Below are 25,982 nucleotides of genomic sequence, written 5' to 3' on the forward strand. Positions count from 1 at the left end.
CTAATCTCCAACTCCACAATGATCATTTTATTGGGAATAAGAAAGACCACCAAGGATGACAGATGCATTAGAAATGTAATGGGCAAATATACGCTACCTGTGGCTCAGTAGAAATTACTGGAAGCTGATATATGTAAAAGTGTTTTACTGTCAAGTGTGGAGTCCAAGAATGTGTGTGAACATGCACAGACAGAGCCCTGTGTGAGACAAAAACACATGGAAAAATAATTAATATAGCTCTGTATAAATAAAATATAATTTGTAATGATTTTCATATTTTACATTACACTTAATTGCAGTTTAAAAATGAAAAATGGTACAAATCCAGATATTTCAATACCTGTGGAGTAAATCCATTAAGCCTGCTGACATTATCCAGGTCTAATATTGATCAAAATGCACCTTCTAAATTTCAGGCAAAAATATTCAGTGTAAGAGGAAAGCATGAGGTGGCATAAAGACTTAAAGCAGTGCAACATTTCTTACCTGGTAAATTTTTAAAACCTTTGCCTTGAGATCTGAATGTTTCATTTCCCAGCAGGTGATTCCCGATACCCTGCTCTGAGCTGTTCTTGGGGCTGGACATCACTTGCTTCACAGCTTTGCACAAAAAGCTCAGCTCACCAGGAGAGGAGACCTGAAACAATCCGAGTGGTGCCTCTCCCCTGTGCCCTCAGTGGGCTGGCAGAGCCTGGGACACCCACTGGCCCCAGGGCCAGCTGTGCTAGTCCACAGCTACCACCAGGATAAGATTCCTGTGCTTTTTTTTATCTTGGAATGCACACTGCTCCCTAAACCACAGCAGCTGCTGCTGGCCCAACCTAACTCAACCTTTTCCAAAAGCTGTTCAGTCACTGTGATTTTCCTCATTCGCTTTTCCCAATGCTTATGTGCCAGAAGCAAATCCATTTCCTATTTATATCCAGATTGCTTTCGCTAATGAAATCAATGCACGGTGCTTAGGGAATTCAGAACAAATGCAGCTGTAACAGTTAAAGTGGATAATAGCGTTAAAAGGATGCATTTTGCTGTTACTAAAAACCCAGAGAGCTCTCCTGGCAGCACAGCACAACCCTCAGGGAAGCCTGTGCAGAGCAAAGTTGTTCTCCAACTCAAGGTGCAATGTCTGTGTCAAACATTTGTTTCTCCTAAAATGTTTTGTGTAACAACAGATGAATAGATCATGCAAACAGATGACATGCAAACCACAATTCCATGCTCTATGACTATTTTTACTTTGTGACTTTATGCATTTATCTTAGATCCGAGTGTTCCCAAGCCTACTGCTGTTTCCATTGTTTCCATATTTCATAATGACTTTTAGAACCTCTGTTTGCTCAAAAGTTCTCCTTATTTCTTTGAAGTCAACCCCAGCAGTTCCCAACCTCTACATCTAGCTCCTTTGCCCATCTAGCTTCTTGCCCAGAAGAAATCCTCAGGAAAAATACTGTGTCTCTTGGGAGGTTTCTTTATCAACGTGGAAGAAACCTGGTGCAGGTTAAAGCAGGGTGGGTAATGCTCAGGAGATGTTGTCACTGCTGCCTTGTAGATGGCGTAAAAAAGGTGCCATTTGGGAATTCAGTCAGCAGGGACATAAACACTGACATCATGAAACATTAAATAAAATATGATAACCCACAGATAAATGCAAGAGAAAAAGATGCATCGTGTTTGCAGTCAAATCACACTTATACCGCACAGCATATTTTTAAAAATAGCAGATTTATCTGTTTGGAGCTGGATCTTGGGCACCTAAACTAGAAACAAAAGGACTTTATTACTATCTTTATTAGCAGAGAGTGGAGAAGGGGAAGAGGGAACAGACACTGTGTGTTTCTCTGAGTACACAATGCTCACAAATGTGAACCTGTCCCATGTCTGCTCCACTGCCCTGCAGGAGGGTCAACCCTCACTCCAAGGCCTCTCACAGTTCAGTCTGGAGAAATATAAAACCCAGGTTTTCATGTGGCACACATCAGTCAATCTGTGGTAACAAAAAGCTGGCAGCTGTCCAACCCCACTGCCAGCATCCAAACAACTACCAGTAAAAAAAATAAATCAGTATGTCTTGATGACAGGTGCTGACCCAGTAATATGAGTCAGTAGAGAGAGAATGGTCTCTCATGCCAATCTTTTTCCTCTGATGAAAAACAGGAAAAGATAAAAAAAATTTCAAAATAAAAGAGAAAAAAATATTAATACTTAAGACGAGATGTCTTGAACTAAAAGCATTTTTAATAATTTTTACCTCTTCCTAATTGAAATTGTATTGCAAAAAGGCAGCACGAAAAGAGAGAAACATAAGTTATTGTATTATTCCATTTTGCTGGAGCTAATATTCTACCCTTTAAAAGCTTTTAAAGCAGCTTTCAGTCAAATTTCTAATTAATTTGTTCTGTATCATATTCCTACTGACAAAAACTACAAGACATAGTAACATGTACTCCACAAAAGTCACCAATTAGTGCTTTCAGATCTGAAATATTTCACTACTTTCATCAAAAGAACACTTTATCTGCGTTTGCTGCATTATTAATGTTATGCTACAACACCACTGTTAATGTAATTTCTTTATTATTACTTCAATGAGATCAGAGAAAAGATCTGTGTACTTTTTCCTCAGGATTCTTATAAGCTGTGAAGTAATCAATCACCCACAAATGAAAACAGATTTGTTCAAGTACAGTTCATTCTACAATCAGACTTCTCTTTTTGCCTTTGTAGACAGACTTCATCATAAATTTGCTTCCTAAACTTCAGCATGCCTTCTACATCTTTGTAGGCGAGCATTTCTTCAATAGACAAGAGCTGAAAGCCACTCAGTTTGAAAGGTGACATGTGCTGCACAGAATTCAACATCTTCAGTGACATCCTAACAGATTCACTTAGAGTAGAACAAACAGGAAAAATCCTCACAGTCCACAGCCCCAAACGCGTGTTCCCACTGGAGAAGAGCTGGTCCGAAGCCTCTACGCTCCAGAGGTCCAGGCATTTTGCTAAGCTGGCTCCAAAAAACTGGAGCGAGCGTATATCCGACAGCAATTTCACAGTCTTCTTCAAGTCGTCTCCTACACCAAACACCATGGTGACATACTCAACTTGATCATTAATTTTCACAGTTACTGAACTCAGGAAGCAGCGTGAGGGTATGTCTACACTGAAACTTATGTAGGACCCACTAACAATGCTGCTCTTCCCTACCGAGACCTCAGGCCCAATCCTGGAGTATTCAATGACAGACCCAGGCCCTATCACACATCTGGGCTCAAGGATGCTCTGGATGACGCTTGACTGATCTGAGGTCTTGGCTGTGTCAGGAAAGATGCTAAAAGCCACAGGCAGCAAGTCAAGCTCAAATCTCAGTTTGCTCTCAGCAGTAAAATGAAATAAATACTCCTGAGTAGTTCCAATGTGGTAGAACTGGGAGTTGTTGAGGACTATGACATTGAGGGCAGTTCCTTGCAGGAGGGAGTATAACTGCTGCCGCACTTCCACCAACCCCAAGTCCTCCTTGGTGACATTACTCATGTTTTTGGTATAATCTGGAGTGGCTCCGGGTCCCAGGGCCTGGAGAAAGTCACCATATGCATCTATTTCATAGCAAAGTGTGCTTTGCTTATAGAACATCAGTAGCTGCTTTGCAGTGAGGTGATCCATGTAGAATATGCTGTCTGTGTACACACACTCCGAGGCCATTCCTGAGTCACCGTGGTTCCCAGAGGAGCAATGCCCCCTCACGCACACTGCACCGCTCTGACGCATCATCTCCATGTCAGGCTTGTGCAGGAAACGATGGCAAGATGCATATTCCACTCCTCCTTTTCCTGAAAAACTGGACGGATCTAAGACAAACACCCCGTGAGTGGTCCCGACTGCCAAATCTGAGGGGTGAGCCAACGCGGTAAACCCAGGTTTATCCAACGCGATGGTTTCTGTCACTTCAGTGCTGTACAGCTCTATGTCATCCGAACACGTGACGAGGATTCCTGGTTTCATGTGACGGGGGAAGTCGATGTACATGGCCAGCTTCAGCTCCAGCATCTGGTAAACGGGATTGCCGAACGGCAGGGCCGTGAAGATCTTCCCCAGGGCACTTGCACTTGGCAAACGCTGGCTGTAACCACCTGGAAGAGAAAGAGAATTTTAGCTACACAGAGACACTGTATGCAAGTAAGCAAAAAACTAAACCTATACAGCTATTTCACAGGTACACATAGGCATTAAAAAACCCTCTGCTTGGTCACATACCAAGTATTCCTTAAAGAATGACAGATGTGAAGAAATCAATCATTCTTCTTCAAACATTTCCCAAAGCAGATTTGACCTTATGTCCAAAACCCAGCCTGCCTTAAATAGCTCATATTAAAATTGTTGTTGATTTTGTTATCTTTAGTTTGTTTCAGAGCTGCCTGTTGCTGAAGTGTTGAAAGCAAATGACACTCATTTTTTGGTTGGAAAAGAGGAGGACCCCAACACTTCTGATGGGAATTTTAGTCCAGATGAGTCAAACAAGCAGAGTTTTGGTCAGGAAACTTATCACCTGGTTTCTTTCTCCTCTAAGAACTGATGTTCTCCCACTTCTGGAAGTGTCCTGACTAACTGGATAAGAAGGCAAGTACTCAGCCTGCCCAAAGGTACAAGGAGCCTGAGGTCCCCCCCACCCTGAGAGGGCCACATTCCTTAAACGGGTATTTCAAGGCAGGAACTTAAATCACACTCTGAAATACACCTCCTTCTCACTGTTTGATTGAACAACTTGAGTGCTGAGAAAAAATGCTGAAGTGACAGTAACATCTCCTAAGCACCAACCTAACTTCAAATGATCACACGCATTGGGGTGACTTTTCTGAGGGAACTATATTTCGGAACTCTGACTCCTCTGTCATCATATCGTTTTAAGGAAGGGGAAAAAAAGGGTACAGTTTTAGAGTGAGAAATGTAAAACTGAATTTACCAGAATGGATTAGCAGCACAGTGAAGGAAGCCCACTGATCACCATACAGATCTTCCAAGTACTGAAGAACATGAAGAGTTGATCCACCATTTCCTAAAGAAAAAGTATTTTAGTATCTGTAAGAAGAGCTTCAATAACACCTGCTCTGACAGGTGAGGTGTACTGGTGTCCAGCTGAAAAAACCTTCCACACCAGCACCGATGGGACAGTCTTTCTACCCTATTGTGGTTGTTAAGATCACACACAGAAGCTGATGGACAGTTCCTCCAGAAGCCTGTGCTCTCCCAGGGCAGAGCATCCTGAGCAGACAGCTCTTGGGAAAACTGTTTTTCCTCTCCCAGTCACCTCTGCACAGGCCAAACATTTGAAACATTTAATCAATTGAACAGGACATAACCCGGCCATAAAAACCAGCTCCTGTAGGAAACAGGTCACACAAAAGCTCATTAGTGGCTTCAAGGCAGTGTTCAGAAGTACTTCTGACATTTACAGTAAGGAAGTAAGGAAGGTGTGCGATACGAGGAAATGTTTTGGGATATTTTTTATGCTCTTACAAGTTAAAGCTGCCAGATTTCTGAGAATTAATCTCTGCCTATTACTCTACACTGCAAATAATATTGATATTAGTTACTTTGTACATCAAAGGGAACAGGAACGAAGAATTACAGGATGGCATTACGGGCAGTCAGGCTAGTTTCTTCTAGAGTTTTGCTGCCCACTGGGTAATATATTAAAATATAATCAAACCGTTTAAGCAATCAGATTAAGTATGAATTTCTAAAACACCCGAGCCAGTGCTATTCTGTATTCATCGGACACATTTTGAGGAGCTGTACAGTATCACCAACACGCCCATTCACAAGCACCACGATGGAGCCCCAGGTTGGCTCCTGCCACGGCCCCTCCTGCCCGTTACGGCCGCACCGAACCCTGCCCGAGCCCCGAGCCCTGCCCGGACCCCCGAGCCCTGCCCGAGCCCCCTGAGCCTCTTCCCGACCCGATTTCCCTTCCCCTGCCCGGCCCCCCCCGCGAGGCGGAAGCGCGGGAGATGAGGAGCGGCGCGGCCGGCGCTCGGAGCCCTCTTCCGCCCGCGGCCCCGGCCCCGGCACCGCACGCCACCGATCCTGGGCCCGGCGGGTCGGGGCACCACGTGGTATCGACGCCCCTGGGCAAGCTCCCCCGCGCAGCTTCTCCGCCAGCTGTTCCGGGAACGCGCCCGGCCTGCGCCGCGTCCGCCGCCGTCAGCACACCACCACGTCCCAGAGACTCGCCGGGCCGGGCGGGCCGCGCCTGCGGTGAGCGGCCCCGCTCAGACAGCGCCTGGGCACGGCCTGCGCCCCGGCCCCGAGCGCTCGGGCAGCCCCGCGGCCTGGACCCGCCGCCCCCCGCCCGCCATCCCACCTCGCATGCGCCGCGAACCGCGCCAGCCCCGGCCGTGTCACTCCCGCCGCGCCGCGCCTGCTGCCCGCCCACGCCGGCACTGCCGGGGCCGGGGAACCAGCGCTGCCGCCCGCCGCAACTCGACCCGGCATTGCGCCGGGCGGGGCGGGTGGGCGGTGCGGAAGCCTCCGGCCCGGCCCGCGCCGGGCGGGGAAGAGGCGGCTCTGCCGCGCTCCGGGCGGGGGTTGCGGCGCTGCGGCCCCGGGGGCGCTCCGAGCGCTCTCGAGGAGCAGGAGGAGGTGGATGCCTGGGTTGTTAATCTAGGTAGGAGCAGAATCCTAATCGCGCACGAACCCGTCCGCTTAACTCTGCCCTGCCCGCTTAACTCTGCCCTGCCCGCAGCCGCTGGTTGGTGCCTCCTCGGCCCCACCTGGAGCACCCGGGGCGCGCTGGTGAGCGCGGAGCAGGGCTACGATTTGGTAAACGGACCTCACCCGCACTCATCGCAGGCATCACCGTGTGTTTTATCTGCTAGCAGCTTGTAGGAGTCACGCAGCTGAGGGTTTTTCCGGCTGCGGTTCCTTGCCCTGGATATTGTGGTTTTTTATCTGCGGATTCCATCTGAATTCAGAGTTTGCTGGGATTACAGATACCAAATACAAAGAGATGGGAATGAAAGGAGGGTTCGCCTTTATAAGATCTCATTATACACAAATCTTAAAATAAAAAGTAAAAGCACTATAGAAGCTAGTGGAGGAAAGAAAAAGAGTTTATGAAGTTAGAAAAAAAGTTACAACAAATCCGTAGTTTTTCATGTTTGTAAACTGCTGACAGAGAAGATTAAGAAAAAAAAAGTTGAAAGCTTCACTGTGCTTTCTCGGTGTGAGACTTTGCTGTGATGCAGGTGATAATAGCCCTAATCAGAGCAATGCACACCACAAAGATCTGTTTTATCCTTACTTGCACTCTTGACTCACTCCAATAAGGACCATGATCTGTTCTGTTGAAACTACACCTGTGCTCTTTTGCACTGAGTTTTCATTACTGACAGCATCTGAGATATGTTAAATAAGCTTTGAAGAGTTTAAGTAGGGATTTCTTAAATTTTCTAAAATTTCAGACTAGATGTTTCAGTAATGTTAAACGTTTGCACATGGCGGTTCACCTAGTTACAGCTGCAACAAAAGATTTAACTCCCTTCATTACTATTCTGCGCACTGCCTACTTCTGTTATCCTGTGCAATAGTCACAGAGGCAGTGGTTACAGCAGAATTCCTTTACCTGAACGTGAAGATGTTATGTCAGAGACGAGGATAAAGGAATTAACAGTCAAAGCACAGCTCTAATCTGTGATAGGAAAAACTCCCTGTGCCATACTGTTAAACTGGAACATGACACCAAGGGGGAGCACCACTCGGCTGAAACCAGGGAATGCACCAGGCAGAACAATCCTTTCTAAGAAAAAAGAACTCTGTAAACAGAGGAACGAACCCTTCTGAGAATTCTGGGAAAGTCTGATAAAAACAGAGACTACATGTAGGAGATTGTCACAGAGGTACAGACTGATTGAGGTTGGAGGGGACTGCTGGAGGTCACCTGGACCAGTCCCCTGCTCAGGTAGGGCCACCCAGAGCCATGTCCAGGTGGGTTTTGAGTATCTCTGAGGGCAGAGACTCCACCACCTCCCTGTGGTACTCGGTCACCTCACAGTGAAAAAGTGTCTCCTGGTGTTGAAGGGAACCCTCCTGTGTGCCCGTGTGTACTTGTGGCCTCTGGTCCTGGCCCTGGGCACCACTGGAAGAGCTTGGCTCCGTCTCCTTGGCTCTCTCCTGCTGGTACCTGTACACGTCGGTGAGATCCCCTGAGCCTGCTCTGCTCCAGCACAGCAGTCCTGGCTCTCCCAGCCTCTCTTCAGAGCAGAGGTGCTCCAGTCCCTTCATCTTCGGGGCCCCTTGCTGGGTTGTGCAGTATGTCCCTCTCTCTCTTTACTGGGGAGCTGGACCCAGCACCCCCAGGGGCCCCCCCTCCACCCACTGTCAGTGCTGCTCCCAACACAGCCCTCACAGCACTGGCACCTCATTATTGTGATCACACAGGACACAATCCAAGCTAGATTTATCCCTAAGCAGGTATCCCTTCACTCCCTGCTTTACTAGAGTAATGCAGTAATAAAACAAGCACAGGTATTTGTTTCTGAGCACAGTTATTCCATCAAATCCCATCAAATTGTGTGTCTCTCCCAGGAAGAGGTTTCCCACACCTGGGGTATGAGCAGCAGTGACCTGTGCTGCCAGTGGAGAACCTGAGTTCTGGCACCTCAGATGGAGCATGCTCAGGCTCTGAATATTTATGGAAGTGCTGAGATTTGATGTCACTTTTGTAATCTGAACTGAGTTCTCACAGAGGAGCAATGAGAAACCACTTGTTCTCAGCAGTGATGGATCTGTAACACCAGACGTGCTGCTCAGCTTAGCCTGGCTAAAACAGCAACAAAAAACAATTACTGTAGCGTAGTCTCTGGTTTAGCTCAGATTTTCCATAATCCCACACAGAACAGTAAATATCTGGTATTTCAGGATGAATCAAATGCGCTGATGAGTACTGCAAATCTGTACCCTTACTGGGCCTTTTTCTTAGAACTGGATTTTAAATGCTTAATAAAAGTGGGAGGACATGCCTACATGGTTTAGTTTGCAAAATATGAATAGGTGTTGTTCTGGGCTGCACCGTGCAGGAAGAATTTCTTCATGGAAGGAGTTGTCAATCATTGGACAGGGCTGCCCAGGGAGGTGGGTGGACTCCCCATTCCTAGAGGTGTTCAAAGAATAACTGGATGTACTTTGGTCTAGTTGACAAGTGGTGATGGGTCAAAGGCAGGACTCAACGGTCCTGGGGAACTTTTTCAACCTAAATGATTCTGGGATTCTGTGCCCAGGATTGGCAGTGCCTGGCCCTGCCCCATTCCCACGGATGTGTTCTCCCCTCCCCTCTGTCCCCACGCCTGGCACAGCCGTTGTTCCTGGCTGCCAACCCTCATTAGCACCGTCTCTACTTAATTAGTTTTCTGGTTCTCACACATGCTTTGGGTGTATTTTGCATAAATTATCTGTGTATCTGTGTCACTGCATGCTGGTGGCAAGGACACAGGAACCCTCCTCCAGGCCCCAGGTCAGCTCAGGGAAAGATAACTTATATGTGTTGTTATTAGTATAGTACCAGATATTGGTATATATATTGTTATACAGGTGGTATTATAAAAAAAGGGAATACAGCTCAGAATATTTGCCTGTAAACAGCCTCCCCCCCTCCCCTAAAATTAGTCTTTCTGAATGGAATAAATTAATTTTTTTAGCAATACACAATTTGGTAAAAAAGCTTTCACAAAAATAGAGATAAAACATTTTCTAAAAAAATAAGACAAATGTTAAGTATTTTCCAGGCACATCAGCTGTGCCTGGAGCTCCTGCGCTGGTCTTAGTTATCCATCGAAGGTAATATCTGCAATTTATTGGAGATAAAGCAATTGAAATGCTCAGCACAAGATAAATGGTCTTTTTAGCTAGAGTATAGAGTCCATAATTACAGTGGGAACAGATTAGGAAAAATAGCATTCCATCATTTCTCCTGTTCGACATTTACAGAAGTTCTGAGTATTTATTTAATATTTAAACAGCCCATCTCAGGAATGTTTTCATTGTTTGATGTGGTCGAGCACTTCCCTGACACCCTTCATCATTCACCCAGACTATTTTTGTAGGCATACATACAATATTTAAAAATTCTGTCTTTTTATCTGCCATGTGTTTATACCCATGCAGTTTGTTAAACTGCTAATGAGTCCCATGGGACAGTATGTTTGAATTAAACAGACATTGATACCTGCTAGAAATATATAAAATAAGCCCAGGAAAAAAAGTGTACATATATATATTTATTTATTTATATAAAACAGCCTGAAGATAAGCTGAGCTGTTTTATCATAGGTTGGGTGTCAGGCTCCCTTCCCCCTTCTTTGGGGTGGGTGAGCTGGCCAGGGGGTCAGCCTGGTGGGGTTTAGGGAGTGAAACTGGCTGAGGGGTCAGTTCTAGGGGGCTCGGAGAGTGGAGCTGGGTGGGGGCTATGGTGGGTTGGTCTGATGGGCTTCGGGAAGTGGAACACCAGCTCTTAGGGGATTTTGTGGCTTTTGGAGGGGCAGGGTGCAGCTGGGTGGGCACATCTACTACCTCTGTACCCCTAAGTCCACAGCCTGACCTGCTGCCTGTGGGAACTGGACTGAGCTAGAATCCCCCTGAGCAGCTATATCTGTGAGTATGAATTCACTTACAGCTTCCCGAAGGACAGGCTCAGCTAATTTTCAGTGAAAAACAGTCATAACCATAAGTTGGCTTTTTCACTCCTACAGTTTGATCGTGTCAGCCACTAAAGCCTTTCCCTGTGCATACTGCATCTGGCCCCTTGGCATGTTGGGGCTGGTCCTTAGCTTGGACTTCTCACTGATGACAGACACAGGGTGGTGACAAACATGGGGTCCTGCCAGCACAGCAGGCAAGAGATGGCGATTCTGGTGAGTGCCATGGTTCCGTCGGAACAGCTGGAGACTGTGCTCCCCTCAGAGGGGAGGTTTGGGCAGTGAGGGATGGTCCTCCAGGGCAGCACTCTCATGGATATATGGAAGGATTTGGGTTGTCCTTCCCATTGCCAGTGAAGGGCCAGGACAGCACAGCGTGCTGAGGGCTGAGCTATCCAGAACCCTTCGTGCTCAGAGGTAATCAATCTCTGTACTTTGCCTTTTAATAGCTACTTGCTCATGATGGTTTTCTTCGTCATATTTTTCCTTGAATTGTCCAGACCAGAGTTTGTCTTCATCTTCCCAGTAAATCAAGTTACCTGGTAATGATATTTTAAAGCTAAATCCTGTCTAGTGTGTCCCAGCTGTCCAATGCTGCAGAGATAATTCCCTTTTTAAAGAGCGTTCGGCCAAATATTTGTCCAGACCTTTCTCTCATCAGTCCATATTCTCTCTCTGCATGTTGCTCTTCTGCAGCATAAGAGGATTTGTTCCTAAAACTTGCTTTGGAATTCCCTTGCTTCTAGTCCCAGTCTCCATGTGGAATTGAACGGGGTGGTGCTTTCCCACTGTGCACCTCATGGTGAGACCCCCTTGGCATTCTTCCTGCTGGGCATTGCCATTACTTTACCATGTACTGGTCTCTTGGTGCCCCTTCTGCTGTCATGCTGGTCTGGACACTGAACATTCCTAGATTCTGCCAAAGCAAATCTTTCACAGATACTTTGACCTGAATTCTCTTTGTAACCACCTGGCTGTGGTTGCCAACAATGAATATTCCAGTGAAGGACTCCTTTTACTTCCCTTTGTACTTTTCCATCTTTGTGCCTCAACCTCTACTGTTTCCTTCCTCAATTTCTATGACAGAGAGGATTATTTCTCCCCCAGTGCTGTCCTTTCAGACATGTTGAGCTTGCAGAGGCAGCTGTAGGCAACTCTGCTTTCTGTAAGCACTTTTTACTACATCAAACCTTGTGCTTTTATTAGTGCTGGTCAGTTCTAGACCCTGTTGGCACGTCTGTCATGTGCTCCATGTAGTCTCTAGTTGTAGTAAACAGAGTTTTTTTCCAGTGTGAAAAAGCTGCATTTTTTCAACTGGAAAGGCTGGGTGGGTGCTCCAGGTCTGGGCACCCTTCTGGCACTGCAGGGCTGCTGGAGCACTGTGCCCAAGTCTGGGATCCACAGCACAGGAAGGATGTGGAGCTGCTGCAGCAGGAGGCCAAGGCGATGCTCCAAGGGTTCAAACACCTCTGCTCTGGAGGCAACCTGGGAGAGCCGGGAGAGCTGGGGGTCTTAAGCCTGGAGAAGAGAAAGCTCTGGGGAGACCTTAGAGCCCCTTACAGTGCCTAAAGAGAAGGAGAGTGAATTTTTAGATTTGCAGATAGTGAGAGAACAAGGGGGAATGGTTTTAAACTGAAAGGGAAGTAATTTACATGGAATGTTAGGAAAAAATTCTTCCTTATGAGGGCAGTGAGGCCCTGGCTCTGGTTGCCCAGAGAAGCTGTGGCTGCCCCATCCCTGGAAGTGTTCAAGGCCAGGTTGGATGGGGCTTGGAGCAACCTGGGATAGTGGAAGGTGTCCCTGCCCGTGGCAGGGGTGGAACGAGATGAGCTTTAAGATCTCTTCCAACTCAGCCTAGTCTGGGATTCCATGAACTGTAAGAAAGTAAAGTCAATCCCCTCTCCAGGTTTTTTGGGAAGAACACTTAACTATTGGTGGATTAAATTGTACTGTCCAGGAGATGGCACCATACATTCAGTCTTTCTTAAAAAGCCCAATCAAACCCCAACCAAAGTAGAATCTTCAGAAAGTATTAAGGAAACGCTTGCAGAAGACCAGCGTATGATCCTTAAAAGGTTGTGTACCTTGTTTCTATTTTTTTTATAATCACCAAATATTTGATAACTGTTAGTCCTAATGTTAGTCAGTCCTTCAAAAAATGGACGGTGAGAAGCAGAATTGAGGAGTTCAGTAGAAAGACTCCAGTGGAGTGTGCAGTGAGTGGGAGAAAATCTCTGTTTCTGACCGTAGGGTATTTTTTGGGCCTGAAACACAAAAGAGCAAGACAGGGATGTGGGGCTGGTTCGTTCCCACAGGAACTTGAAGGTTTGTGACCCAGGATTTACTCTAAAAATGATGATACAGATAGGATTGGATCTAAGTTCCTTGGAAGCAAATGCATCTGAGAAACATTTGGTTTTTGTTGTTGTTTGTTTGTTTGTGTGGTTTTCTTCTCTTGTTATTTTTTTTTTAAATGTTTGGGATTTTTTTGGTGGCTATTTAAAGCCACCTGAGGATCCCCCCTTGGGTTGCTGTGCCGAGTGCAGGGGGTTCAGGCTGTGGCTCAGCCCCAGGGCTCACCTTGGCCCTGACCTGCAGGGACCCTGACACTGACTCCTGGCACCCACTAAGGCCTGACCTTGTAGCTTTGTACTTGTATGGAAACAAGAGATTTGTAACAAAACTGGTGTGCTTTGCATTCTCCAGGTGTGCTCCCTGAACAGTGATGAAGATGCAGGAAGACAGGGATGATTATTTTGTACTGCTCTTGGCAGCAGCTTCAATATTCTTATTTTCTGTTCATTGCCAGCACTTTCCCTTTTCAATACTGCACTTCTTTTCTTTAATATGCCACTTTTGTTTCTGTTGCACTTATTTGTTATAAATATATTATTGTCTACTGGTTGCACAAATGTCTTTGGGGAATTCTTTCCTTCAAAGACAGAGAAGGAAAAAGGGAAAGAAGAGAGTTTTTCTGCTGCTTTTGGGGCTCTTTGGTGCTCCCAGTTAACCAGGGAGCCAACTGCTGCCCCTTCATGCTGTTTACACAGAGAGTGGCTTGGAGACACCTCAGGGCAGCCTGAATACCAGGTGATGCTTGTGCTCTTCACCAGCGCTGTTTTCCCGAGAATCTCTCATGGATAAGGTGAGGTGTATTTCACGTCTGCTTAGAGGGGATGTTGGTCTGGTGCTGCCATGGCTCCCACTGTTGGTCCATAGCTGTGGGGCTCCTTCAGCTGGCAGGGCCCACGTGCAGCATCCTGAACGGGACAGATAAGCCCAGGGCTCGCTGAGCCCTTCTCGAGCAATTTCCCTAATGCATTAGGCATAAGCGATCTTTCTTTCAGAGTCAGGCATGCATGTCTCATCCTAATTGTGTTTTCTCCCCTCTAACCCGTTTTTGTTCAAGTTGTTGCCACAAGCAGTGGTGATAATGTTCTCCTTCCATTGTTACTGTAGAGAGGGGACCTGCTATAATTATTGCCTAAACTGAGTTTTTCTTAATTGAAAATATTAAAATATCTATGGTTGCATGATAATGGGTTCATACAGTGACCAAATGTACCGTTTTCAGGACAGGCTGAGAGGCTCCTTCTGTCCTCTGGTCATCCTGGTGTTGAGGGTGTGCAGGACAGCCTCCAGGGGTGCAGGCAGGAGGGAGACACGAGGCACAGAGCTGCCCATTTCAAACTTTTTGCTGAATCTCTTATTTATTTGAAAAAAAAAATTAATCTTACTTTTGTATGACCAACAGAGGAGATGAGTAAGGTCCATGTTGGTGGGCAGATAGGTGGAAATACTTTCACGGCATCTACTTTTCCCTTTAAAATTAGGAAAAAGTAAAAAGAATTATGAATAATTCTCTCTTTTCCCAGTCCTGTCCTTAATAAAAGTCTAATAAAGTTGTGTTGAAATGGGTGAATAAGTGTTAGATATCTAATTAAACCTCCTTGTGTAATCCAGGACACTGCAAGTTTGAATGAACGATGAGGTTTCCCTTCTGGATATATGACCTTGCCAAAAGCTGTCAATATTTTTTACCAAGAAAGACTAAAGGATGTGTGTTTTTCAAAGAATGGGAAGTTGTAGGCTAAAAATCTGCCTAATATTGGCTCTGAAAGAGAAAAGCAAAGTCTACAAAAAGCTATTGTTGGTTTATGGACACCCGGGAGCTGACGAGGCCGGGAGCTGCCAGGGTACAGAGCAGCTTCAGTGCTGTGTTGCTGTTCTGAGACCCTTGTTTACAAGTTCATTGCCAAGATTTTGTCCTGTAATGTTTTCTGGTTAATAAAAAGATGAAGAACGTGATCAATTACATTTTAGATGCAAACAATGGATGCTTGATTTTTCTTCTTTATCACATCCTTAAGGGAAGAAGAAAGAGGCATGAGGAGCCCTTGGCAGCCAGGGAAGGAAATGAGCCTTCAGGAAGGCTTTTAAATGTGGCTCTAAAGAGATTCCAGACACTGCAAAAGAGCAAAGCACCTTTTAAAGTGCAGGGGAAAATACATATTTTTAAAGGACCTCATCATATTTAACATAAAAAGTGTCGATTTATAAGAGTCTAATTATTACAATCATTAAAAGACCATGATTATCATTAAAAGGCTATTATCAGAAATGAAATGCTAAAAACAAATGGTATATATTAAATAAGATCATACATATTTCATAGAATATATTATACTGCAAAATAAGTTGTCATGTAGCCATGGCAATGACTTTTAAGTTACCCTTTTTGATGCCTTAATGCACTGCTCTGCATGTTTTAGTGTCAAGCCTCTGAACATGCCCAGCACTCAAAAGCTCCAGCTGAGAGTGAATATAAAGTGGCAATTACATAGCTAACCGGTCACTTGTGTGGATAAATGGGGTTTGCAGGCACAGGCCATGTCCCTGGGAGCTGGAGGTGTTGGACAGGAGCTGGCAGGTGACACTCTGGCCCTGTGCCTGCACTGGTGTGTGCTGGGGAAGGCAGTGCTGAACTCACGCTCAGAGTTAACTCCTGACACAGCTGCAGAAAGAAAAAAGTTAATTTTCTTGACCTCTGCTGGTCAGAATTCAACGATTTGATGCCTTACAATCTTTGCTTCCAGTGTTGGGTTGTCTGTAGCATTCCCAGCACAAGGTGTTGAAACATCAGTATATGCCCAGATCTCACAGATCACAGGAAAATGGTTTTTTTTAGGTCAGAAATTGTTAACACTTCTAAATGCCCCTGAGACTTCTAAGTGCCCATATCCCTTCTAAACGTCCCTACCTAAGAAACTTTTCAGAGCGTAATTAAAACACCAAGACCAATATTGACTCCCCAATTGAATTCAAGGCCAGGGGAGGTAGCAATGGGTTTGTGGCAGGCCATGGGGCTTCTCCTGATGATCTTTGTTCTGAACTGGAAGTCTCTCTGCAACAACTTTTTATTTTTAAAAAGAAAGGGGATTCTAGAATATATTTGTGCATTTAAAGTTCATAGTATTTTATAGATAACCTCTTCCTCTCTCATAGTATGTCTGTCTACTTTTATTTTGAGTATTTTCTTTGATTCTGTGTCAAAGAGCTGATAGGTACAGCATGGCTGATAAGATCCAGCTGAGATTAAAATGACTTTGGGTTTGTGGTAGAGAAGAGAACAGTTTTTACATATTGGATCTCATAAAAGCAGAAGGGATGGATGCGTGGTGGGTGCTGAACTCTCATTTACCCTCTCATTATATTGCCTGAAAAGAGGGCTGGTCTTGGTCTAGATGCTGCAGAGGCCATTGAAGGCTTTTATTGCAGCCTTGCAATGCTGGGCTGTTTCTCTGAGGAGTCAGGGATGGAATTACCCACATGAAGTCCATGCTGATGGTGTGGAATTCCTTGTGAACAGCCTCTCCTTGTCACACCAGGTGTTTGCTGCTGTCTGGGCTTTCCTTGTTTCCCCCTGGCCGGGACTGGCATTGGGGTTCCGTGGCTGTAGCCAGTGGGCAGACCTGTGGGTGTGAGGAGAGGGGGTTCCCCAGAGGAGGGTTCCAGGGCAAGGAGCTGTCACCCAAATCCACCTTGAAACATGGCTGGGTATCTGGCCTGGAAGAGAGCTCAGAAGGCTTGGAGTGACAGGAATGGCTTCCCACTGCCAGAGGGCAGGGTTAGATGGCATATTGGGAAGGAGTTCTTCCCTGTGAGGGTGGGAAGGCCCTGGCACAGGTTACCAGAGAAGCTGTGGTTGCCCCATCCCTGGAAGTGTTCAAGGCCAGGTTGAATGGGGCTTGGAGCAACCTGGGATAGTGGAAGGTGTCTGTGCCCATGATATGGGGTGGAACAGAATGAGCTTTAAGGCCCCTTTCAACCCAAACCAGTCTTGGATTCTGGGGTTCTATGTTTGTTTGGCTTCTAAATTGCCTCTGTAGGAGAATAACCCAGCTTGTGCCCTCATTCTTCAGGGGGATGTTAATTAACATGTTTGAGGCCAGAATTCATGTCTTCACCCTTGGCTGTTGGCTTTGTGACATGGTAGGTGAGACAGCCTTAAGCCTCTGCAGTGATCGTGTGGTCTGCCTGCACCCAAACAGCCTACCCTGCACAGGCAAGCCTGCAATCATGTCATCAGAGTGCCTTAAACAACCTCCAAAGTGACACCTCAGTCACTCAGAAATTACACAGATATGGCAGAGGGTGACATTCTTGTCATCCTGACACAATGGTGACATTAGCATCTAATTATCTTGTAGTCAATTTAACATCAGTCACATCCTGTAGATCACATATTGTACCACCTTGACTAATTGAATATCCCAGGGACATTAAATAAGTTTGGATCCCCAAGAATTCAGGTGATCGAGGAAGTGTTCCATGGATTCAATAGGCATGGTGGTGCTAAGCCATGTTTGGAATGGTGGTTTGCTGCTGTGAGCTCAGGCTAAACAGGGATGCGATGTTGAAAAAGAATGGAAAGGAAAATGAGAAGTTTGGACTGGAAAACCAGGCAGGAATAGCATTACACCGGGGCCTGGTTCCTGTGGGATGTGGCGGCAGCCCTGCCTGTGCAAGGCACAGGACCAGGCTCAGGGAGCACAACAGAACCCCAGCTTTGCTGGGAGGAGCCTGGTGATTAGCCCAGTGCAATTATAGCTGACTTGACTTAAATCTGATCAGCTTCTTCCTGTTGCCAGGGTCACCCTGATTTCTCATTAGGCCCAACTGCAGCCAGGGCTGTCAGGGATTGTTGTGTGGACTGGTGGAATGTAGCCTGGCAGACCAGGGGACAGGGTGATCATTGCTGTCATTACTGGAGACTGATGGTTTCATCCAGACATCTGAGACAACACTGAGGACGGTTAAGTAACTGATAAAAACAGTGAGTTATATATTCCACAGACACTCCAAACATTCCAACGTGAGTGAGAGAAACAATCCCTGTTAAATGATTCGGCCAGTTATGCAGCCCGAAGTCTCCAAATTCTGCTCCCCTTGGAGATGCTCTCCCAAGGGGTGAATGTTACTGCATCCCACTGAGCTCCTCTGGAACAGCACACGCGCTGCTCGAACACAACACGGCTTCTCTTGCTAATGAGCACTTCTGAACAACAACTGTGATGGGTTCTGGGAGTCCAGCCACCGGGATGCTTTCCTCTGTTTAATTAGATAACAGTCAACATATTTTAGAAATAATGTCTCTCCTTTAAGAATCATTTGTTGTAGGCGTTGAGTTTTATGTTTCTCAATTATCCCTTTTTCAGAAAGCATTTCTGATTTTGATTAATCCTTAGTTGTTATTAATGCCTTCCTGGCTGTTTTATCGAGAAATGAGAACTATAAATTCATATCTCTGGATGTAATCACACCTTTATTACAGCCCATCATAGAACACACAAGAAAAAATGAATGCAGCTTTACATGTCAGTATTATTCAAATGAATTCTGATTTGTTTTTTTTTTTTTTGTGGATGACCTGGTTTGGGGATAGTTTTATGCATGTTTATTTAATCACACCTACACATTACCTTCTTGCTTAGCACTTGAGGTCACTTAAGGTAATTGCAAAGTTTAGTTTTAATGACATGGCTAGTAATGAATTGCATTGGCCACCCAGAGCACTTGTCCTTATGTTATCAGTCACTGCTTAGGTATTCATGAGGGAAATCTTGTCGTTATTCACAGAGACAGAGAAACAAACGTTAAATTTAATTGTGCGACTGAGCACCAGAGTCATAATCTTTACATGACAGTTAATGCTTTCACTACTTATCAATTCACTTATTATGTTACTCTTTGAAAAACGAAGTGTTGAACAAATAAATAGATCTTTCTCTTCTATATATGTAAAGACAGAATGTGATTGAGTAAGCATACTGAAAATTTGATTTTATATGAATAGTTTTACTAATTCCTGATGGCATCTCTATCTCATTAAATTTCCCTTTCAAATTTAGGAAAAAGTTTTCATATATTTTGTGTGGGCCACATCTCAGCTGAGCCCATGATACCTTGTTAGGCTGCCGTAGCTCCTGCAGCACATCCTTGGTCAGAGCATCCTTAGGAGCAGGCCTGATCTGAACAGCTGGGAGTTAATGTGTTGCTCTGATCCAGTAGGGTTCCTGCACATGGGATTGACATGACATACATGAGCAATCCCATGTGTGTCAGCTGTGCTTTGCACACCGAAAATTATTTGTGCCCCTCAGTCCCCTCCTGACTGCTTCCCTTAAATGCACTTCGTTAAATGCCTGTTTAAATGTTTGGAAGAATAAAATCTATAAGAGAATCAAGGAGCAGCACATAAGTCACAAACTCAGATTGAAATTTTGGTGTTACTTTGATGAATTTCCTGAGGTTTTTCCGTGCATTTCTTTTATGTAGGACCAAGCCATAGTGACCATTCCTAACTAGTACTATTAAAGAGCTGCTGATGTCTGATATGTTTAATTGCCAACCTACACCAGATAACAAAACCAGCCTGAGGCTGACCCATCTGTGTGGACCCCCTGTAGTGACTGTTGTGGGGCACATGGTGAGCAGCCTGGTACCTGGGATTGTGGTGTTCATATGCTATCAGGCAGGAAAAGGAGGTGCCTTCAATGCAGTCTTACTTCTTGCTGAGTGCCTGAAAATTTTCTTTTGGATTCCTGGAAAAAAAATTAGATGTGGCCATATTTTTTATCAACCATTTGGCTATGTGTGACTGGTAGAGGCAAATACAAACAAAAACAGACCCTCCTACTGAGCTGCCTGCACAATGCTGGGGGACATGGGGCACGCTGAGCCTCTCTATGTTGTGCTGGCATGAAAAAAGCTATATCAAAATTTTCACCTTTAATTAAATCAGGGGGTTAATCTGTCCCCTGAAATGACATTGGAGGTATATCCACCAGCAGCACAGAGCATGCTGGCTTCCTTCCTGTTCAGTAACTCTTGGTGTGTTTCTGTACTTCAGCTCTGAAACCAAAAGTCTTCAGCAGTCTCAGGCTTTAGCTTATATTTATATGATTGTAGTGTTGGCAATAAAGCTTTCATGTGGAGCAAGAAGGAGATGAACAGTAAAATAGGTTAAGTGGCCCAGTAATTGAACCTGATAACAAATGGGGGGAAGCCCTCTTTGTAATAATTTCTTTGCTTTGCATAATGTGTGAGTCTACAGCAAACAGGGTTTTCCGTGGGCTGTTGATGTGTGTGTACTCGATGTGCCATGTTAATAATGCACACAGAAATTGAGGAATCGGCAGGTTGTCCTCTCAGCACACAGATTGCTATTACCCAGAGTGCAGCGAATGAGGAGTTCAATAATTCATCCAGGGCTGTGTGCTCAGCAGAACGAAGAGAGGGAGGGTAATCCTGCCTTAGAGCGTGGGATCACCCCAAGTAAAGCCCTTTGGGAAGTGCAAACCTTCATAAACAAGCAGTGTCTGAGCTGCTGCTCTGTGTGTTTCAGACAGGCAGCTCCTCAGTTATTGCTTTCTGGGCTCATCGGATCGTTACAGCTGTATTGCTCTGCAGTCCCAACATCCTTCCGGCCTGCCAGGATTTTGTCCTTTTGTTCCCTTTTGTTCCCTTTTGTTCCCTTTTGCTGTGCTCCTGCTGCCCTTGGCAGGCACTGGGTGCTCTGCTCCCTGGCCCCAAGGTGCTGTGCAGGTGATGATTCTGACCACCTCTGTTTATGAGCTCCTCGTGCCCCTTGGTCCAGGGGGACACAGTGCATTTAGAGAGGTGATGCACCGGTTTGAGGATGGCTCAGAGTTGTTCCTCCAAGAGCAGCAGTGGAGCTCAGGATGGATCCCTATGGGGATGTGGCTTCCTCAGGATGCCCATTGCCCACTACCCTCTGCTGTTTGTCGGCTACCTGCTGCCAGCTGCCCAGGGACCCTGTGCCACCTTACCTTGACTTCCTGCCCTGCTGCCACTGTCAGGACCCTGCTCCAACACACACTGCAGCCACATAACCATTTCCCTCTGATTTCTGTTCCTGTGGATTATTGAGCAGTGTTGTGGCTTCTCAGTGTCTCTGTGTTGCTGTTTCCTTCCTCCTCATTACTCTCTGCAGGTGCTGAGATGCACAAACACCTCAGTGAAATCCCTCTCTCAGAGCAGGACCCAAAGCGTTTCTGTCATTTTTAATACAGCACCCAATTTACAACCCTCAGCATGCTGCCAGAGCAGCAAAAAGATAACAAATTACCAACCTCGTTTATTTTGTTGCATAGTTTGTTTTGTAATTACGGGAAGAGGGCAGTGGTGGATGGCAGGGCTCCTCTTGGTCTCTGGTGGGTGTGTGTCTGTCTCAGGAGCGGAGAAAGATTCAAACGTGGTGCTGAGTGCTTGGTCACCCTTGGAGGATGGCTGGCACAGCTGCTTGGATAGCTCTGGTTTACAGACTCATAGAATCAGAGACTGGCTTGGATTGGAAGGGACATTAAAGGTCATTTTGCTCCACCCCCCTGCCACAGGCAGGGACACCTTCTACTAGAGCAAGTTGCTCCAAGGCCCGTCCAACCTGGCCTTGACCACTGGTTGGAAGAAGGACTGGACATACTGCTTCGTTCTGTGCTGCTTCAGATGAATTCCCTACCTGCCAAGTGCAGAACTCAGCCTCAAGGATTTAATCTGGTTTTTAAATCATCAGTGCAGCTGGGACCTTTCCAGCAGCATGAATGGGGCAGAATTTCCTCCCGATGTGGTTCCCAGTGCTGCTGAGGCAATGTGATGTGACACACCAGCACTACAAATTGTGAATCTGCTTCTCATATACAGAATTTAAATGTAGATGTCTTCATTGTGTATAGGATCTATGAATGCACTGGGAATATGCATGGCTGGGAGGGGTTCCAAAATAGTAAAATGTAAATTCCTGAGCTCTTCTGAAGTGTGCAAAATACTGATCTGTAGATCTATTGGTTTCCTACCAAAAGCCAACTAGCCTTGGGATACTGATCCCCCACTGGGGTGGGACACTGAGGGAAAATGTCCAAAGTAGCAGTTAAGATAGATTTTTTTTTATGCAAAAACTACCCTAGGCAGCACTAATGTGGCTTTTCTCTGCCCCAGACAGCCCTTTTCCAGGTTCCGTTTCAATCCTCCTCAGGTTTGCTCAGAAAGCAAATCCGAGAGAAGCTGGCTGCCCACAGCACTGTGCAGCTCTGCGGCGCTTGGCTCCATCACCCCAACAGCTCTTGGGTGCTCCCAAATCCTAAGACGGTTGAAAGCTCCCACTTTACTGTCATACAATCTGTAAGAGAATTAAGTTTAAGGCAAATGGGAATTTTACTTCTGAATAAGGGTGTCGCCACACAGACACAACAATGTCTCAGTAATCTCCTGAGATTCACAACTCATGTTCATTTAGATCAGTTTTTGCTGAGCGCCACATTGAGGATGAGTGTGTTGGTGCAGGGAGGGGTGGGGTTGCTCATGTTTTGTCCGCAGTGTTGAGTTTTTTTGTGTTTTGCCCACAGGGCATTTGCTGCCAGGAAGTTTTCAGCACTGAATGTGGCAGTTGGAAATATCTCTGCATGTCTGATCATGGTGCTGGTGCTCCCCTCCCTTCCTCGCATTGCCCTTTCAGACTAGGTGGGGAATGGAGGAGGGAGTTTCTGGTGTGGAACTGCCAGCTTGCCAGCAGGTGCCTGTTAAATAAACTCTTGCAAGGGGAACTGGTTGGACCCCCCAATACCCTTGTCTACTCACTGACTTGCTGGGTTCATAACACCACACAGACAGACACACCCCCCACCCCTGCCAGGACACAGTTGCCAACCCCAGGGCTGCAGGCTCTGTATCCATGGTGGGGGACAGGTAACTGAGCAGGTGGAACATGGGCTCAGAGTCACATGGAGCTGCCCAGGGAGGTCCTCCCTCTCTGACCAAGGCAGACCATGAGAGAGCCGGAGGGATCTGATGCCACTCGCCAGGAGAGAGGCGGGAACCAGGGAGAAGGGGACCCAGCCTGCCAGTCAAATGGGAAATGCAGGAGGAAAAAAGTCACATGTCTCATTAGTAACTGTCACATTTTTTAAATGAGTGTTAATATTGGATTCTTCAGCAAAATGCCTCCCTGTCCTTAATGAAGTTCCAGCCTGGCCATGGTTTCAGTCTGGTTTGTGAGTGATGCTAAAGACTTTGAGGTTCAACAGTTGTCACATCCTGTGTATTGCCAGTGATAACTGGAGATAATGAAAATACCACCAATCCCTGTATTAATCAGCAAATTAATTTGCTCTCCTGTGCTAATATTGATTTTTTCCTCCAGTTTTGCAAATCCTGGCTAATGAATTTCCTGGCAAGAGTGCTTGCCAAAAAAAGAAAAATTTGGTCAAATGTAGAATTTTGATGGCATATGAAATGAGAGTGTAGCTCCCCGAGTATATTTGTTAGAACCCAGTCCTGAAGTTCATCTTGCCAAGAAAAATATGAAATATTATCTAACTTGCTTGCAAGCAGGCAGCAGACGAAATTACTTCCAGGATGTATTCAGGGAATGGTTTAGAGCTCCATAAAAGAATGGTGGTTTCCGAGGCAAAGGATGTTGAGGACTTAGAACAGCTACTCGCTATATTTTATTTTCCCAGCTTGCAGTGCATGCTGTGACTGCTGAAATGTCCCAGCTGAACACTGCTCAGGAGCTCTGGCTGCAATATTTGGTTCTTAAAGGCAAGCTAAAGAAAACTGTGTTTAACTCAGCAGCATCAGGGTCTGTCTCCTCTGTGACTGAGCCACGGGAAGGCAGCATGGTCAGTGCATGTCCAGCGGGGATGTGTTAGCTGGTCATGTACCCTCTACTCCCCTCCGTCCCTAGGAGGTCCTAGGAATAGTTATTGCAGCTCTTGTCTCCACAGCTGGGAGCAGTAGGAACGGGAGATTTTGTCCCTGTCTCCAGCACTTTCCAGCAGCACCTCTGGAGTGGCACAGGGCAGTCCAGCAATGTTATCCCTATCTGTTCCAGGATGAAGGAACAGAGACACAGCCAGGGGCTGAAAGAGCCTCTGTTGCATTTGGTATCATTTGAGCTATTTTAATTTTAAGCTAATTTTTTGTGTTGTCAGACTCAATATCATCAGCGCCACCCCCGTGCCTCTGCAGCACGGCCACTGCTGCTGCCATCACTGTGGCCAGAGTGTCACTGCTGATAACTTCAGTCTGACATTAGAGAGATTAATTTACTATGAAAATGACCCTCAGGAGAGTAGTGCAGATGCAGGATGAATCATATTTGAAAAATTGGATGTCTCATTGTTTCAGAAGTTCTAATTAACTTTTTCTAGCCATCAAAAGTACTGGATATGGACACAGCATGTCTACCCCATCATTCCAATGGGATGGCTCATGGAGCCAAAACCGCTTTTACTATTCTGTGGGAGGTGAAATGGCTGCTGTGCTGTGCTGGAGCTGAATCAGGTTGTTTCCATCTTGGGCATTTTCACTGTGGAGGCAAAGGAATATGTCTTGGATAAGTGTAAAGCTAAGTTTTTTTCATCTTTTCCTGGAAAACTTAACAATCGAATATTTCAAATAATTGAGCAGAGACCCTGTTTGTGACCTGTGCGTCTGGAGAACAGGAGAAATTAAACCAAACTTACATTTTAAATCTATTTGGCTCAGTTTTCTGATCATTAATCTGCTTTTCTTTTTTTCTGAGGTTATTCTCATTTTCCTTACTATTTCTCCTGTTTTCTGCTTTATCCAATATTCTATACAATACGATAATACAAAACTCTCCAGACATGGAGGCTGCAATAAGACCCGTCAGAGACTTCAACTAGGGAATTTCTGCCATTTAAGTGATTTTGTCTTACTATTTTGCCCGGTTTGATATGCCCAAGCAGCTTCCAACTGGAGGAAATTGTGTGTCTCAGCTGTGCACTCAATCTGGGATGTCGCTGAGACGTGTTTGAGGTGAGTGAATACACCTGCTCACACCTGGGAGGAGGACAAAGAGGAGGAGGATATGACACAACAGCAGCATGAATTCAGTCTGTACTCCGCTGGTGGTAGATCAAAAGAAAAGGAAAAGGTGTTTCTCTCTTTGTTGTCTGAACTCCTGTTGGTGAGTGGGGCCACGCAGTGCCTCTGGAACACCTTTCCTGGTCTATTTTCAGCCTGAGATTTGGTTACTCAGAGCACTTTGCAGCAGAGCTCCAGGGTTTGCCCTGCCTGTCTCTGCAGGAAGCCACGTCCCTACACCCTCACTCATCATTTCCCCCACCATCACCTGGACATCAGGGATGGATTCTGAGCGAACCTCCAGAGCAGCAGTAGAACTGGGATAAACCCCCATTTCCCAGCGCTTTCCATCTCCGTTCTCCCAGGAAAGGGTGGGGTGAGCTCAGCTTATGGTTTGATCAACAGCCTGAAGGTGTGTTTGCATGAGACTGCTGGGGATTTTCTTGGCTTGGATTGCTGGGATGGGTTGGCAAAAGCTGAGACTGGTTTTGGGAATCATTCTCCTCTGAATTGCTGTGTTTGTTGAGCAAACACAGTAACTGAAGACAGTACTTTCTGGGCTTAGATTCGAAGGTCCTGGAAGCAGTTCCTTCCATTAGGAGGGAAATTCCTAGTCTGTGAAATCCGTAGTCTGAGAAGCAGCACTGGGATGGGGCTGTGCCAGCCACTGTGACCAGTGTATCTGCTCCTGGTTAACTCCAGGATGTGCAATTAGAGGGAGCTCTGATCGTGCTCCTCTCAGGACAGCTCCCCCCACCTTGCTGCTTTCTTGCTGCACAGCTGCAGCCCGGGCTTCGGGCTCCTGCTCTTCCCCACAGCTCTCCTAAGCAGCGAGGCGGTGCTGTGCCAGCGCTGTCGGCCGTGCCCACAGCCTCCCCTCTCTCTGCTGGG

The 25,982-nt window shown here is 46.0% G+C and overlaps 1 protein-coding gene across 1 annotated transcript; it reads right to left on the reverse strand.

Annotated features, from left to right (window-relative positions):
- Positions 1-2,557: 2,557 nt before the first annotated feature.
- Positions 2,558-6,486, reverse strand: FPGT (fucose-1-phosphate guanylyltransferase). Its single transcript, XM_018071999.1, is given in 5 exon segments — positions 2,558-4,124; positions 4,955-5,047; positions 6,074-6,138; positions 6,140-6,196; positions 6,356-6,486. Coding segments are annotated over 5 exon segments (1,794 nt in total). The 3' UTR covers positions 2,558-2,676.
- Positions 6,487-25,982: the final 19,496 nt, after the last annotated feature.

Source organism: Manacus vitellinus, unplaced genomic scaffold (assembly GCF_001715985.3).
Source record: "Manacus vitellinus isolate BGI_N305 unplaced genomic scaffold, ASM171598v3 scaffold_21_pilon, whole genome shotgun sequence".
Classification (NCBI taxonomy): Eukaryota; Metazoa; Chordata; class Aves; order Passeriformes; family Pipridae; genus Manacus; species Manacus vitellinus.